This window comes from Pelophylax lessonae, assembly GCF_965119305.1.
Source record: "Pelophylax lessonae genome assembly, chromosome: 6".
NCBI classification, from domain to species: domain Eukaryota; kingdom Metazoa; phylum Chordata; class Amphibia; order Anura; family Ranidae; genus Pelophylax; species Pelophylax lessonae.
The window spans coordinates 255,967,252-255,982,866 of record NC_138773.1 but is presented as its reverse complement, the minus strand read 5'-3'; the positions used below and the strand labels follow the sequence as shown (position 1 = coordinate 255,982,866).

General features: G+C 45.2%; 1 protein-coding gene across 1 annotated transcript in view; it reads left to right on the top strand.

Annotated features, from left to right (window-relative positions):
• Window positions 1-354: 354 nt before the first annotated feature.
• The window catches only part of TTC21B (tetratricopeptide repeat domain 21B), a 146,495-nt gene continuing 131,234 nt past the window's right edge, over window positions 355-15,615 (top strand). The window contains exons 1-3 of the mRNA XM_082260063.1: window positions 355-468; window positions 14,050-14,179; window positions 14,289-14,399. Coding sequence (XP_082116189.1) covers window positions 445-468; window positions 14,050-14,179; window positions 14,289-14,399 — 265 coding nt within the window. The 5' untranslated portion in view covers window positions 355-444. The remainder of the gene's footprint in view (window positions 469-14,049; window positions 14,180-14,288; window positions 14,400-15,615) is intronic.

The following is a 15,615-nucleotide window of genomic DNA, read 5'->3' as shown; positions in this document are numbered from 1 at the left end:
ATCTCCAGGAACTGACTGAAGTCATCTCTGTACAGAAGAGATGGGATCATTCCCGGTGGATAACACTGAATAATCAGCACACGACACACACAGCTGTCCTCCTCACATTTGGTCTTCAACAATATGGCTGCGGTGGATCGCCCGCCTATTGTCCTCGGCAGTATGGCGGCGGAAGATTAGTGCAGTGTTAGACAAGCATACGACTCCTCATCCTCATAAGTGCTGGTTGTCGGCCGCTGCGGCCATATTGTTGAAGACCAAGAACATCGATATAAGCGGCTGTTTATTTTGGTCTCCAGTAAAATGTCCGGTGTGCGCTGTAGTGGGGCGGGGATGAGTGTCGTGTGTCCGGGGCGGGCTCAGAGGAGCGGTCCCCAGCTGTGTGTGTATTCCGCTATTATCCCCGGTGCTGAGTGAGATACATCTGCCGGGCACAGCAGCATCATGGCGGCAGACGGCAGCACCCAGGTGGGAGAGGAGAGAGGCGCCGCCCTGTGGAGGGGGGAGGGCAGTGCTGGGGACACATCTGTATGGTCACCTCACCTTACACTGTGGAGGTCAGAGGTCAATGCATAGGTGTGCACAGACTGTTGAATTAGGGTGTGCACCCCAAAGCTCAGACACAGATATGTGTGCATGTGTATATATATATACTGACGGTGTCAGTAAGGCAGTGGATGGTGTCAGTCATTTTTATGTTTATTATTTTATCTTTTTTTTTTTTTTTTTTTTACCATTTTATTTTAACCACTTTACCACCGGAGAATTTTGCTGTCCTACGTCCAGGCCACTTTTTGCGATTCGGCGCTGTGCGACTTTAACTGATAATTGCGCGGTCGTGCGACGCCGTACCCAAACAAAATTTACGTCCTTTTTTTCCCCACAAACAGAGCTTTCTTTTGGTGGTATTTGATCACCTGTGCGATTTTTACTTTTTGCGCTATAGACAAAAAAAGAGCGTTTATTTTGAAAAAATAACAATATTTTTAACATTTTTTTTATATGAAATTCCCGCCCAAAAAAATGTAAAAATCTAATTTTTAAAAAATTTTTGGCCAATTTGTTTTCTGCTACCTATGTTTGGTAAAAAAAATCACAATAAGCGTATTTTGATTGGTTTGCACAAAAGTTATTGCGTTTACTAACTAAGGGAAAGATTTCTGTCATTTTTGGTGTTTTTTTTTTTTTAACGAGTAATGGCGGCGATCTGCGATTTTTTTTTTTTTTTTTTGCGGGACTGCGACATTGCGGCGGACAGATCGGACCCTTGACTGACATTTTTTACACTTTTGAGGGTACCAGTGACATTACTACAGTAATCAGTGATATAAATATGCACTGTTACTGTAATAATGACACTGGCAGGGAAGGGGTTAATTTTATTGGAGAGGGAGGGGTTAATGTATGCCTGGTGCTTACTAACGTGTGTGGGGGGAGGTGACTGAGTGACACAGGGACAGATCGCATGTTCAGCTATGCTGAATCCTGCAATCTGTCACTGTTTGTCACTTAGGAGATCCGCCCGCTCTGTTTACACAGGCGGGCGGATCTCCAAACTCGATTCCCCGACGATCGGGGAAGAGCAGCGGCGATCTCCGCCGCTCCTCCCCTGGCCCGACTCCCGCTGTGACTTAAAACAGCGGGAGCGCGCCTACAGGGGGAGGAGTCCAGCGACGTAGGTCTACGTCGCTGGATGGAATCGAGCCACTGTGCCGCAGTACAGTCCCAGTGACTGGTCGGCAAGTGGTTAATTTTAGCAGAAAGAGATTTTTTAGTTTTTTTTTTTTTATTTGGTGGAATATCAGGGGTCTAACTGGGGAATATGCGCCACAGAGGTTGACTAGGGCGTGAACACGCCTTATGCACCACATGGGGTGATTGGAGCGCGCCCAGGCACACCCTTTGCGCACGGCACACCTATGGGTCATTGTAGACTCATTCACTTCCCTGTAGGTCTCATTCCCAATGTGCGATTCTCTGCACCTCATCACCGCCAGGGGTCCTAGAAAACTATATTGTACCATGGGGCTCCTTCACAACACATCAATACTGTGCTATGAAGAACGATGGGGGACATGCCCCACCTTTCCGGTATTGCACAGAGCGGCTCCGTTCCTCCTCGTCTGGGGGGTCTCCCGGCTCCTCCTCCCTTTTCAATGGAAGACACTTGCGGGCTCGCTCCCAAGCCAGGCTATGTAGTCCATTGACACACACAGTGTGGCTTGGCCCTGCTGCCCTCTGCTCTCTCCTCAAAGGATTTGATTGGAGAGAGAGCAAAGCGCTGGATCAAGATAGGACTCTAGTATATAAGGTAAGTATTGAGGGGGGATTCTGGAAGGAGCTGATCATGGAAGGTTTTTTTTTTTTACCTTCAAGTGGTTGTAAAAGCAGAAGATTTTTTATCTTTATGATAAAAAAAAAACCTGTGTGCAGCAGCCCCCCTCATGCCTCCTAATACTTACCTGAGCCCCGTCTCTATCCAGCAATGTCCACGAGCGTCTCATCCGTCTGAGACTTTCCCTCCTGATTGCTTGAGACACAGCAGTGGTGACATTGGCTGCCGCTGTTGTCAATCAAAGTCAGCTAGCCAATCAGGAGAGAGAGTGGGTGGGGCTGGGCCAGGGCTTCATGTCTGGGTGGACACAGGGAGCTGTGACTTGGCTCGGGTGCCCCAATAGCAAGCTGCTTGTTGTGGGGGCACTGAACAGGAGGGAGGGGCCAGGAGCACCAAAGAGGGACCTGAGAAGAAGAGGATCTGGGCTGCTCTGTGCAAAACCAACTGCACAGAGTAGGGAAGTATAACATGTTTGTTATTTATATAGGGGAAAAACCGAGACTTTACAATCACTTTAAGGCCCCTTTCACACTTGTACGACCTAAAAGTTGTCCGACTTTGAAGCAACTTTGACACGACTTGAAGCAATGTCTTGTGTAATCTTGAGATCTACGGACCTCAAGTCGCATCAAAGTAGTGCTGGGACTAATTTGAAGTTTCTGCAACTTGACGTCACACAGATATAAATGGTACTCATTGGAAATAACGGGGCACAACTTGCAATGCAATTTTAACCACTTTACCACCGGAGGATTTTGCTGTCTTACGTCTGGGCCACTTTTTGCGATTCGGCGCTGTGCGACTTTAACTGACAATTGCGCGGTCGTGCGACGCCGTACCCAAACGAAATTTACGTCCTTTTTTTCCCACAAACAGAGCTTTCTTTTGGTGGTATTTGATCACCTGTGGGATTTTTACTTTTTGCGCTATAAACAAAAAAATTGCATTTATTTTGAAAAAATAACAATATTTTTAACATTTTTTATATGAAATTCCCCCCAAAAAAATTTAAAAACCAATTTTTTTTAAATTTTTTGGCCAATTTGTTTTCTGCTACCTATGTTTGGTAAAAAAAATCACAATAAGCGTATTTTGATTGGTTTGCGCAAAAGTTATTGCGTTTACTAACTAAGGGAAAGATTTATGTCATTTTTGGTGTTTTTTTTTTTTATTTTAACGCGTAATGGCGGCAATCTGCGATTTTTTTTTTTTTTTTTTTTTTTTTTTTTTTTTTTGGGGGACTGCGACATTGCGGCGGACAGATCGGACCCTTGACTGACATTTTTGACACTTTTGGGGGTACCAGTGACATTACTGCAGTAATCAGTGCTATATATATGCACTGTTACTGTAAAAATGACACTGGCAGGGAAGGGGTTAATTTTATTGGAGAGGGAGGGGTTAATGTATGCCTGGTGCTTACTGACGTGTGTGGGGGGAGGTGACTGAGTAACACAGGGACAGATCGCAGGTTCAGCTATGCTGAACCCTGCAATCTGACCCTGCCTGTCACTTAGGAGATTCGCCCGCTTGTGTTTACACAAGCAGGCGGATCTCCACACTAGATCCCCGACGATCGGGGAAGAGCGGCGGCGATCGCCACTGCTCCTCCCCTGGCCCGACTCCCGCTGTGACTGAATACAGCGGGAGCGAGCCTCCGGCGGCGCGCGGCGCCGAGAAAGGGGAGTGTCTGACGACGTAGTACTATGTCGTCAGACGATAACGAGCCACTCTGCCGCAGTAATATTACTGCAGGCAGACGTAAAGTGGTTAAAGTCCCAAGTCGCAGGACAAGTCGCACAAGTGTGAAAGGGACCTTATGCAGAAAATGCAGTATGGTAAAAAAAAAAAAAAAAACCTTCTGCCCTTACAACCACTTTACCACTTGCTGGAGTTCTGTCAAATAATGCATCCTGTCACATAATGCCTCTGACGATCTGCACATGTGCAGTACGTAACTTCACGCCAGCTGATCTGTTGATCAGCTGGCGTGACGTCAACACTGCGCATGCGCAGATCGTCAGAGGCATTGTCCAACTATCTGCAAAGCACAGAATCTTATTGTCATATTCTGCCTCACTCTCTCTGCACATGCATTAGACTTGAGCAACGTCATAGGCGGAATACTATTGCTGTTTGGCAGAGTTGGCTGTGTTGCAGGACGGATTCCGTCGCTCAAGTCTAATGCATGCGCAGGGAGAGTGAGGCAGAATCTGATAATTAGATTGTCAGATAATGCCTCCGACATTCCGCACATGTGCAGTGTTGACGTCACGCCAACTGATCAACAGATCAGCTGGAGTAATGTTCCATACTGCACATGCGCAGATCGTCAGAGGCATTATCCGACCGGATGCATTATTCAATAGAACACCGACCGTTTACCACAGATATACGGCGGTAAGGCGGCTTCTCTGTCCTGGATGACATACTAGGTACATGATCCATCACTTCCAGGTGGGGGCGCGTGCCTAGGGTTGCCACCTTTTCTTCAAGCCAAACCCGAGCACTTTAGCGGCCTGAGACACCTTTGGGTGCCCCAAGGAGAGTAGTAATGCGGTGCATTTTTTGCTATTAGGCACTGCACTACTTTAACTGGTAGTTGTGCGGTCATGCAACGCTGTACCCAAACAAAATTTATATCTTCTTTTCATGCAAATAGAGCATTCTTTAGAAAATAAAAAAAAAAAATGTATGTTTTACCTTCTGCTATAAAATATATCCAATAAAAAAAAAAAATTGAATTTCTTCATCAATTTTGGCCAAAATGTATTCTGCTTCATGTGTTTGCTTTACAAAATCCCCATAAGTGTATATTGATTGGTTTGCATGAAAGTTATAGCGCCTACAATCTATGGCAAATATACTGGAATTTTTTTTTATACTATTAATGGAGGTAATCAGCGACTTATAATGGGACTGCGATAGTGCGCCAGTCAATCTGACACTAACTAACGCTAGGGGGGAACTGTTTAACTGCCACTGACATGACCAGTGACATTATTACAATGATCAATGATAATACTATACACAGGGCTCAAAATGTCAAGTCATGAGCTACTAGCCAGGTCTTAAGAGTTACTTGCCACCAGTTGCCCCACCCAACCCCTACCCTGCCCCGCCCCTAAACACACCCTTGTAAATTATCTCATGAAATAACACTGTTAAATGTTTTATGCAGAATTAAGTTACAAAAATAAATATTACCAACAACTTTATCAGTGCCCATCAATGCAGCCTCATCAGTGCCTATCAATGCAGCCTCATCAGTGCCCATCAATGCAGCCTCATCAGTGCCCATCAATGCAGCCTCATCAGTGCCCATCAATGCAACCTCATCAGTGCCCATCAATGCAACCTCATCAGTGCCCATCAATGCAACCTCATCATTGCCCATCAGGGCAGCCTCATCGGTGTCCATCAATGCAGCCCCATCAGGGCTGCCTCATCTATGCCCAACAATGCAGCCTATCAGTGCAGCCTCAGGAGGCGAGCCGACTGGATTACACAGAGAGAGGATCTCCTGCAGTGACACAGCTTGGATCTGAAATGCCAGCCTTGTCAAAGTCCTGGACCGGCTCCTATGATAGACGTCACACTACTTAAATGTCCCGGCATTGGACCAGTGTGCTATCACAGGAGCTGATGCAGGAGGCAGGATTTTGTTTGACATTTGGCGTTTCAGATCCAAGCTGTGTCACAGATGGAGTTTCCCTCTCTGTGTGATCTGGCCAGCTCTCCCCTCCTATCCCCATAGTTTCTTGGCTGATCGCTGGGAGGAGAATCGGCTCTTATTTAACCCTGCACCCCCTGGCAGTTTCTCGCTCTCCCTCAACTTATTTCCATTCGCCAGATGCGAGCAGGCGAGTGGAAATTTTTAGGGCTGCTATGCACTGTTCCTGTACTAATGACACTGGCTGGGAAGGGGTTGAAAGTGTGCCTAACAATGTGTAAAGTGAGCTGCTTTTCACTAAGAATCTCTCCAGGAATGAGAAACTGACAGATCGCTCCCTCTGTACAGAGCCCTGTAATGTTTCCCAACACAGAGCTATGGGCTGTGATTGCACACAGCCAATCAGCAGGTCTTGGCCATGAATCATTGGCCAGGACTTGCTGACAGGCACCTGCTGTGTACAATCACAGTGGGAGCCGGACGGGGGGGTGTTCATGCGCATACCATAAACCCATAAGTAGGCAGCAACATACGGGTACATCGCTTTGCCAACCGCCACTGCACATCCACACAGCCGCTGTTCCCAATTTGACTATCATGTGGGTGCACTGCCCTAAAGGCACAGTATGCATTTAGGGCCATGCCCTCACACCCATGGCTTTCAGATTGGAAGCAGCAGCTGTGACCCAATTGATGTGAATGGGACAGCAATGCACATGGTTGCAAAGCAGAAGTGCTGCGATCGAGGGGTTAAAGCAGGTGGTGAGGAGGTGGAACAACGCCTCCTAACAGCTTGTCAGATGCTCTTTAACTGCTTGCTGACCGCCGCACGACTATTTACTGCGGCGGTCAGCACCTCACAGGCAAAGCGACGTAGTACTACGTCGCTAGTCTGTGAGGGTCTAGGGAGTGAGCGCACGCCGCCGGAGGCGCGCTCCCGCGTGGTCACGGACCCCCCGCGCATGTGACCGGCGGACCCGATGTCCGCCGGTCATTTGCGATCGTCGGGTGGAGAGGGAGAAAGGCAGGCGGCTAATGTAAACAAGTCGCCTGTCATTCTCCCCTGTGTAGGAATAGTGATCATACGGTTCTACTATGTAGGACCGTTGATCACTGTTCTTACACATCAAGCCACAGCCAATCACAGTTAGAATCACGCCCCTAGGGACACACATGACCCCTCCCTCTCAAAAAAAAGTTAACCCCTTCACTGCCAGTGTAATTTTACAGTAACAGTGCATATTTATAGCACTGATTACTGAAGTAATATCAAGTAAACCAATCAAAATACGCTTTTTGCGATTTTTTTTTTTTTTTTACCAAACATATGTAGCATAAAACAAATTGGCCGAAAATGTTAAAAAATTTAGATTTTTACATTTTTTTGGGGGAATTTCATATAAAAAATTTGAAAAATATTGTTATTTTTGCAAAATTGACGCTCTTTTTCTGTTTATAGCACATGATCAAAAAATCGCACAGGTGATCAAATACCACCAAAAGAAAGCTCTGTTTGTGAGAAAAAAAAGGACGTCAAATTCGTTTAGGTACAGCGTCGCACGACCGCGCAATTGTGCGTTAAAGTCACGCAGTGCCGAATCGCAAAATAGGCCCTGGGCAGGAAGGGGGTAAAACCTTCCGGGGCTTAAGTGGTTAAAGACTTCTTTTGAGACCTGAGCATGAGCCCTTGATTGTCTAATATACAGTGATTATGATGAGCACTAACTGTTGTATTCAGCTCCTTGTACAGGAATACATCTGATGAAAGCACAGTGTAAGGACATGTTAGACAGGGAGGTCATGCCGTGATTATTGTTTGTAATCACCCCACTTGCAGCAGTCACTAGAGATTGCTATGCTTGCAGTAGCATGTAGTAGCAATCAGTTGCCTAAATTTGGAGCATCGTCCAACTATCAGAGTCCATTCACACCACACTGTGCGCGTCATGCACATAATGCATGCTCATTAGTGTGCGATTTAACACACTGCAATGCATTAGAACACATTGCAGGGGTTTATACTTTTTTTTTTTTTTTTAATCTTAAAGTTATTACTATGTAGCAGACAAAAAGAAAACATATAATGCAGATTGCCTTGTTCTTTTGTAGGGGCTGTGTTGGGCAGCTGCTGGTGTGAATGAGCAATCGCTATCCCATGGGTTGATTATGGGTGGTGTTCACTATGGTGTTGATGTGATCAAGGCATGAAGTCTGCAACAAGGACAAAGACAGCAATTCTAGGAAATTACCATTTTCAGGGATCTGATGTATGTACTTGTTTGCGAAGCCAGTACTGTGTGGGATTTGCTGGGATATTTATGCCCCTTGCTTATGCGGCATCTATCCCCTGTGTGTGCAGTTCCAGTATTTTAGTGCCTGTGGGAGGCACAGGTTCAGCATCCAGTAATGTAGCCTGCAGCCGGTCAAAATGAATAGCAGGCTAAGGTATTCTGTGGCGAAACACTGTACCAATTGACACATGTGTTTAGGGCCCTGTGCATTCAGGGATGCATGTCTGGAAAGCAGAATACCTGTGTTCCAGGCATTTGTCCCTAAGGCTCCATTCACACCTGAGCGTATTGTTTTCAGGCATTTTTTTCAGGCGTTTTTTGCAGGTGTTTGGAGCCAGGCATTGACATTCAACAAAAACGTAAAAGAAGCTCATGTACTTTTTTGAGATTCAGGCGTTTTGCTTCAGGCGACAAAACGCTCAAATGTGAACAGGGGCTATTGAAATTAATGGGATTTTGGTTGTTGGGTGTTTTGAGACTTTACAGATGAGCATTTTACAAGCTGAAAAACGCTCAGATGTGAACCGGGTCTAAGGCCAACGCCCAAATAAATGCCTGAAAAATGCCCGAAAAAACACCTAAGGCCCCTTTCACACAGGCGGACCGTTCAGATCCACCTGTCAGTTTTTTTTGGCGGATCTGAACGGTCCCCTATGCATTCCTATGGGGCATCAGATGTCAGCGGAGACATGTCCGCTGACATCCGATCCGTCAAATCTGGGTGGATGGAAACCCTATTTTCCATCTGTCCAGCGGATCGGATGAGAACGGACCGACGGTCCGTTCCCATCCGATTTCCCCATAGAGATGCATGGGGAACTGACAGCTGTGTCTCCGCACACAGCACGGAGAACAGCTGTCATTCTCCTGCTCAGCGGGGGATCGGAGGATCGATCCCCTGCTGAGAAAAACGGAGTCCGCCGACAGAGTGGAGTGTGTGAAAGGAGCCTTAAAATGATACGCTCAGATGTGAATGGAGCCTAAACATCAGGATTTCATGCACAGAGGCCAGACACCCCTTATGCAAGGGGCCTAAGGTGTAGCTATAGAGGGCCCCAGTTATAAAGTTTGGCTTTACACAAGACACACAGCTGCATTAAAAGTAGAAGATATCTATAAAATATACAGCAATGTACTTTCTAAATGTGCGTTATATTCCACTGGCTTTGGAATAAAGCGATTGGACTGCCATTTTAAGGCCTCATGCACACTGGACGTTTTTACAGCCGCTGTTTTTGGCATCAGACTTTTTTTTCTGTAGCCAGCAAACTCCCCAGCATGTTATCCTATGTGGCCATGCACATATAAGCTGTTATCAGCAGTTTTTGGCAAGTGAGTTTTCTGGCTGTAAAAAAAAAATCAGAACTAGTGGGTTTTAGGAGGCGTTTTTCAGCTGTAAAACCGCTCTAACTCTGATAAAAGCTAAAAAAACGCGGCTATTCTGCGTTTATCAACGTTTTTGAGCCATAAGCTTTTGTGGGAGTATAGTTTTGCTAAAAAAAATAAAGCTAAAGAATGCAACAGTTGAAAAAAGCTAAAAAACGCTAAAAAAATGCTACTGCAAAAAAGCTGAAAAACGCCTTCTACAGCTACAGCTTTATACCGACGTTTTGATAATGTCCAATGTGCATGAGGCCTTATAAATGGCTAACAACAGGAGGAGGAGAGCCCAGACACGTGTCATGTCAACAGCATGTGACAGACGGCCTCTCCTCCAATCATGGAGTTCTCTCTACAGTATTAAAGTTCACATTTCACGCACTATTTAGAACATGAAATATGGTATAAATCAACATCCCCAAAACTTAACTACTCATTGATTATGAGATCGGTTTTTCTGCATTTATTACTTTTTGCACAAGGTGGACTGTGCCTTGAGGCAAAATTCACACTGGTGATTTAAGCCTCGTACACACGCGCCGAAAATTGGCAGGGAATTTTCGTCCGACGACCGATCCGCAGATTTTCGGCTTGTTAGTATGATGCTTCCGACAACCGACTCCGACTTTTCGGCCGAAAAAAATCTGGTGTGCAGGCTATAACATTTTTTTCCTCCGTCAAAACACGTCCGATTTTCGTGCAGTCAGTACAGATTTCGACAGGGAAAAATCTTATGAGCAAGACTGGGCATGCTCAGAGAAGAAAGAACACAAAGAAAGCAAACCAACACATGACATCATTTCTGTAGTATAATTCTGTCGGTCGACAAAAAAGTGTTTCTGCTTGTAGGAGCATATGCCTGAAAAAGCCATAGTGTGCATGGACACATTGGCTAACAAAGAGGAGAGTTTCTAGGCAGAAAAATTAAGAGCTCCAAAAGTCTCAAAAGCCTGTAGGGGAGCCGCTTCTTTGAGCTCCTTTGAGCTGCAGTGTGCATGAGCTCCTTAAGTGTATGTAAATCCTCACCTTGTAAAACAACAAATAGAATGAAATGCAAAACCTTTTTTATAGATATAAAAAAAACTTTAGAAATACCTTTTTTCCCTTTTTTTTGTTTTATAAGTGAACGCATTCCCTCTGTTTTCAGCTTCATAAGAGCTGGGGGAGGATAAGCAGTAGCACACGGAGCTTCCCAGTGAATGGCTGTGTAGAAGGGGCATGTCAGTCAGGGCAAGTCTGATCACTGGAGAAGAGCACACTGAGTTCACAGCATAGCTAGAAAACTGACCATGTGTGTTCTGATTAGTGTGGTCAGTTTTTAATAGGAAAGTAGAGGGACTGGCAGGAACAGCAGGGATTTCACACAAAGGAAACAATAGAAAGAGAACAGGAGACTTTTTCATACAAGTACACGGTACAGCAGGCACATATCAGGAATATGACATGTTGGGGTAACAAACGCTTTAAGCAGAGAGAACTCTGTGGGTCACCATAGGCTCTAATCCATGACCTGAATGATATGAATGGCTCCCAAAGCACAGGCTCAGTGCAAGGTAACCCCTGGCATGTCTAGCAGATAGCAGGTTCTGCTCTAATTTATGGAAATAAACATATTTGCATTATAGAGCACCCAAGGTTTTAGTATCCCCAGGGTGTGTCTGGATGTCTGCCTCCAGTCTCTATGTTGTGAGCCATTTATTTTTTCTTCTGTACAGGTACTCTTTAGGAGTCAGTAAGTGAATATTTCTGTGTGTGCTAGAATCATTTTTTCAGGTGTGAAAAGTATATAATGTGTTATAAAGGCAATTATTGGAAAAAGTTTGTTTGCTAGATCTCCTTTACCATAAAACAAACATGGCAGTTCTGTGACGGTGAAGACGTTCGATAGCATTGACTACTATGGATTGAATGTCCGGGTTCATTCACACATACAAACTGTGCTGCAGATACTCTCTGATTTATGTAATGGATGTGTATGGATGAAAAAAGAAACAATCCATCCAGTAGTGATGTTCCAGCTCTGCTCTGCAGACATCTACATAGTGTCATTTAAAGGGGGGATCAGACATAAAGGATGGTATGGAAGCACATAACAGGGTACTGTCACTGAAAACCCACTTTACAGGTTCGAGTATCACATTATTCTGCAAATTCTTAGGTAGTAATAATGACTGACAGCAGTCGTAGCCAATGGCACCCACTGCTGCCTGTGTCTCATGTGAGACCAGGGGGAGAGGAGGGTGGTGCTGCAGCCAGGACAGTGCTGGATCATGAGAGGAGGCAGGAAAGTGTTTAGGGATGGGGGAGAGGAAGAAAAACTTGTGGGGGGTGTTTTGTACCTTAACCACTTCCCTCAAACCGATGTAGCTGTCATTTCCGCTTGCAGAAGTGGTTGTACCGGGATGATGCCTGCAGCTGCAACCCGGTACAGTTTTTTAGAGCCGGCGGTCGGCTTTTAGGAGACAACAGTCAATGCAGCTCAGCAGCCGCTTGGCCGTTGTCCCAGCAAGCGGGAGGGGAGGACCCTTCCCGCCGCCTTCCACAGCTCTGCCCAGGTCTCCCGTCCCTTTGGGAGAACCGAGCAACCAGCCGGCTTGTCCGCCGGCTGGCTGGAGTCCCAAACAAAGCCGTATTTGGCTTTGATCAGGTCTCCGATGTAGTGACTTGGAGTCACCAAGGGGGCACAAAAAGTTTTCTGGCGGCTCTGGAGGTAGCCGGCATTCTAAGGTGGGTAGAACAGTTTGTTCCAGCCCTCTCCGCCATACACATTCCAGGGGTGGGAAACTAGCAGGCAGATTACCTCAGTCGGCAGGCGTTGGACCAAGGGGAGTGCTCCCTTCATCCAGAGGTGTTTCATCAGTTGTGTCTAAGGTGGGGCATCCCCATGGTGGATCTGTTGGTGTCTTGGCTCAACAGAAAGGTGGCTCGGTCACGTGATCCTCTGGCGGATGCTACAGACGCGCTGGGGGCCCCGTGGGGTCAGTATCGTCTGATTTATGCTTTCTCTCCTCTCAAGTTTCTGCCAAGACTTCTACGCAGAATCGAGGCAGAAGGGATTCTGGTCATTTTAGTGGCTCCGGACTGGCCTCGACGGGCATGGTATGCCGATCTGTTGCGGGAGGATCTGCTGTCCCAAGGACCAATCTTCCATCCTGCTTTATAGTCTCTGGCTTTGATGGTTTGACTGTTGAATGCCAGGTGCTGATGGATAGGGGGTTTATCTGAGTCAGTGATTCCAATGCTGTTAAAAGCTAGGAAATCTACTTCTAGGAAGATCTACCATCATACGTGGAAGACGTACACTGCGCGGTGTAAGTCTCTTGAGGTTCATCCTTACTCCTCGGTGGCTCAGCTCTTGACCTTCCTTTATTGAGGGGTTGAGCAGAAATTGGCCTTGAGTACCATCAAGGGCCAGGTGTCGGCTTTGGGGGTCTTTTTCTAATGACCCAATGGCCAAACACTCCCTGGTGCGTACCTTTCTTCAGGGGGTCCAACATTTGGTTCTTCCAGTGCGGTCTCCGTTGCCGCCTTGGGACCTCACTTTGGTGCTTTCGGTCCTCCAGAAGCCTCCCTTTGAGAATCTTCGGGAGATTCTCTTGCTTACGCTGTCTCAGAAGGCGGCTTTTTTGGTGGCTATCACCTCTGCGCGTAGGGTGTCGGAACTGGCGATGTTATCCTGTCATTCACATTACTTGGTGATTCAGAGAGATAAGGTGGTTCTTCGTCCCTGACCACCATTATTAATTAAATGGCAGTCGTTGCAATATTTTATGTCACACTTTATTTGTGCAGCAGTTTTTTAAATGCATTTTAATGAATTTAAAAAAATGTAACGGTAAAGTTTTCCCAATTTTTTGTTAATTTGTAAAAGATGTTACGCTGAGAATCGTGATCTTTATTCTAAGCAAAAAAATTATGATTCTCATTTTATCCAGAATCGTGCAGCTCCTACCTTGCCTTTTTTTCTGCATTCTCTGATTGGATGAGATGGAGATGTGTTCAGAATGAAGGCGTTCTGTAAATGGCGCTCGTGCCAAGTGAAGGAACCCCTGTAGTTACTACACAGCTAGGCAGCCGCTTAGCACAGGACCTGGAAGACAGCGGCAATCACTGTTGCAGTGATGATAATTACAGTAATTCTGTGTTCCCACAGCGGTCCCTCAGGTATGGTATATGCATACTTACACTGGTCCAAGCTTGACCAATGTAACAATGCAATGAAATCCATATCTGGAGTTCAGCTTTAATGTATTTGAATATGGACTTTCAGAATGTGAGTGTAAAGACATTTGGAATTAGGCATATGAAGAATTCTGTTGTCCAGGAATCTGTATAGAGAGATTACTCTACTAATTATTTCCTCTTTTTAGGCATTAATCAATTACTACTGCCAGGAAAAGTACTTTCATCACGTTCAAACCTCCTCTAATGAAGTTCTCAAGGAGTATGTTAATGATCCCGTATTCCTCTTTTTCCGGGCCTTTGGGATGTTAATGGAAGGTAATTGGTTTTAACTGAAAATTCTCACTAACTCTTAACTGTAATACTTAATGGAAAACCCAACTTGTTTCAATGTATTCACATGTTTTATTCATTTGGGATTCTACAGATCAAGTGTCGGAGTTCTTCCAGGAAATGGAAACGATAAAGGATAAATCAGAGGTTTCACTGTGTTCTCTTATGGCTTTAATATATGCTCACAAGAAAAGTTCAGATCCAGGTAATTTTTAGTTTTCATACAATAGTCTTTTCTACAATCCCCTATGGATCTATCCAATTAGATTATCTGATACTAAAGCTAGCCATGGTCGGATTACTATTGTTCAGCTTACAGAATGAACAAGAGAAAATCAGTCTATTCCTCCATCCATGGTAAAGAACTCCTTAAAGTGGAATTCCAGACTTTAACTAACTTAGCCTTAAACAGCTCCCACCCCCCTTCTAACCCCTATTATAATTACCCTGTAGAAGGAATTAGGGATGCACCGATCCGATATTCGGATCGGATATCGTCCCTGATACTGGCAAAATAGCTGGATCGGGGGATCGGTAAAATTAACAGATCCACGGGCCGATCTGGTTTTGCTCTTTATAGTAGAGAACAGCTGTCAAAGAAAAAAAAAAAAGAGCCTCCTGCAAATGCCTTTCAACTCTCCCAGTTAAGTAAACACAATGATTACAATGTATCTTTTCGTTCAGTCTACCCGAGGAGGGAAGTTTAACCTCTTAAAGACTAAACTCATGACATTTTAGATTTTGAATGCACAATGTTATAAGGTATCTGCCGATACCGATCCGGAAGTATTATTTTGTTATAAGCTCACAAAACAGTACTTCCGGATCGGACTCGGGATCGGCGATTTCACAAAGCAAAAGATCAGTATCGGGACCAAAAAAGTCGGATCGGTGCATCCCTAGAAGGAAGATGTCTTTACTTACCTATTCTCAGGGCACTCCAGTTCGGTCTTGTGATTGGCTCCCAGTGGCCGGCTTTAGGAGAGAGGAGGGAAGGCTGACCTCAAATGTCTCATAGTGAGCCTATGGGTAACGTAAACACCGTTTCAGCCACTGTCAGCGCTCTCTCCTCTTCCTTGAACTGGCTGCTGCAGAGATCACATGACTGGACTGGAGCACCCGCAGCATTTTCCTTCTACAGGGTAGTTAGAATAGGAGTTAGAAGTTGGTTGGGAGCAGTTTTAAACTTCGTTATTTAGAGCCTGGAATTCCATTTTAAAATAGGGAACTCTAAAGATTATGACATTTACAAAACTGACACTACCTACTAATTTGCAGTGATGGGGTTTTTATCTGGCGCAATACTTGATATCCTTGATAAAATTGTGTGAATATTAACTTCAATTATCCAATCATCCAAATAGCAAATTCTTATTTACCTATTTAGTGTGCATGCGATTGGATAATTGAAGTGTATTGTG